This window comes from Bison bison, unplaced genomic scaffold, assembly GCF_000754665.1.
Source record: "Bison bison bison isolate TAMUID 2011002044 unplaced genomic scaffold, Bison_UMD1.0 scf7180017853018, whole genome shotgun sequence".
Lineage (NCBI taxonomy): Eukaryota > Metazoa > Chordata > Mammalia > Artiodactyla > Bovidae > Bison > Bison bison.
Window position 1 is genome coordinate 6,040 of NW_011483591.1, and position 929 is coordinate 6,968.

At 58.9% G+C, this 929-nt stretch overlaps 1 protein-coding gene across 1 annotated transcript; it reads right to left on the minus strand.

Annotated features, from left to right (window-relative positions):
• Positions 1 to 250: 250 nt before the first annotated feature.
• Positions 251 to 897, minus strand: LOC104998197 (paired immunoglobulin-like type 2 receptor beta). The gene has a single exon (XM_010853269.1). It carries the CDS (start codon positions 714 to 716, stop codon positions 342 to 344), a length of 375 nt encoding a protein of 124 aa, XP_010851571.1. The 5' UTR covers positions 717 to 897; the 3' UTR covers positions 251 to 341.
• Positions 898 to 929: the final 32 nt, after the last annotated feature.

Genomic DNA, 929 nt, shown 5'->3' on the forward strand with positions numbered 1-929 from the left:
CAGGACAAAGGGGAGGAGCCACACCCTGAGGATGTCAAGTCACCTGGAGGACGTGGGGTGAGGTCAGGGGGCTGGGTGGAGCCCAGCTTGGAGCAGGAAGGGAGGACAGCTGGGAGCACAGAGGGTGCAGGATCTGGGGTAGGGGAGGGGCTGGATCTGGAGGGCAGAGAGGGAGATGGGCAAGGGAGGTGGTCCAGGGTTGGGGAAGATTAAGGTGAAAAGGGTAAAGTTGGCAGAGCCCTGGGGAGGAGAAGGGAGAAGGGAGAGGAGTTTGAGAGAAGAGTCAGAAGGAGGGGCCTAAGCCACATCTAGGGCTGAGGCACCAGTGGCCTCCAAGAGCCTCAGGCAGGACAGCTGGACTCACTGTGGGTGATGGTGAGTTTGGTCCCCTCGATGGACTGCCACTTCTGCTCGCCATCTCTCAGTGTGTCCAACTGTACCCGGCAGAAGTACACAGACTCGTCCTCCCTCCGCAGGTTTGAGATCCGGAGGGAGCCGTTCTTCTCAGGCTCTGCCCAGTTCAGGATGAGCCGGTCCTTGAAATTCTTGTGGGTGAACAGAGGGGTCGTGTTGTAGATGAACTCCCCATGGAAGTGTTTCCATCTCCAGGATATTCTCATGTTGGGATCCTTGGCTAATTCCCCGGGGTGAGAGAAGGAGAAGGGGATGAGGATGGAGCCACCCTCAGGGGCTGAGAGATCACTTGGTTGCTTCATCTCATAGTGTTGCTGTGAATTTCTTTGTGCCCGGTGACCTAGAGGAGGGAGGGAGAGACTCTGAAGCCACCAGGAGAGACACAGAAGGTGACCCCACCATCGGGCACCCTCACCTGCAGGGGGACGTGCGACGGGGTAGGACTGGCCCTCTGACCTGCATGATCCCCTCTCCAGGCTTGGGGTAGGCAGGAGGGTGAGGGTTTGGGGGACCCA

Bases quoted from the DNA above. Each gene is read 5' to 3' on its own strand.
- LOC104998197 (XM_010853269.1), bottom strand. From the start codon at position 716: ATGAAGCAACCAAGTGATCTCTCAGCCCCTGAGGGTGGCTCCATCCTC.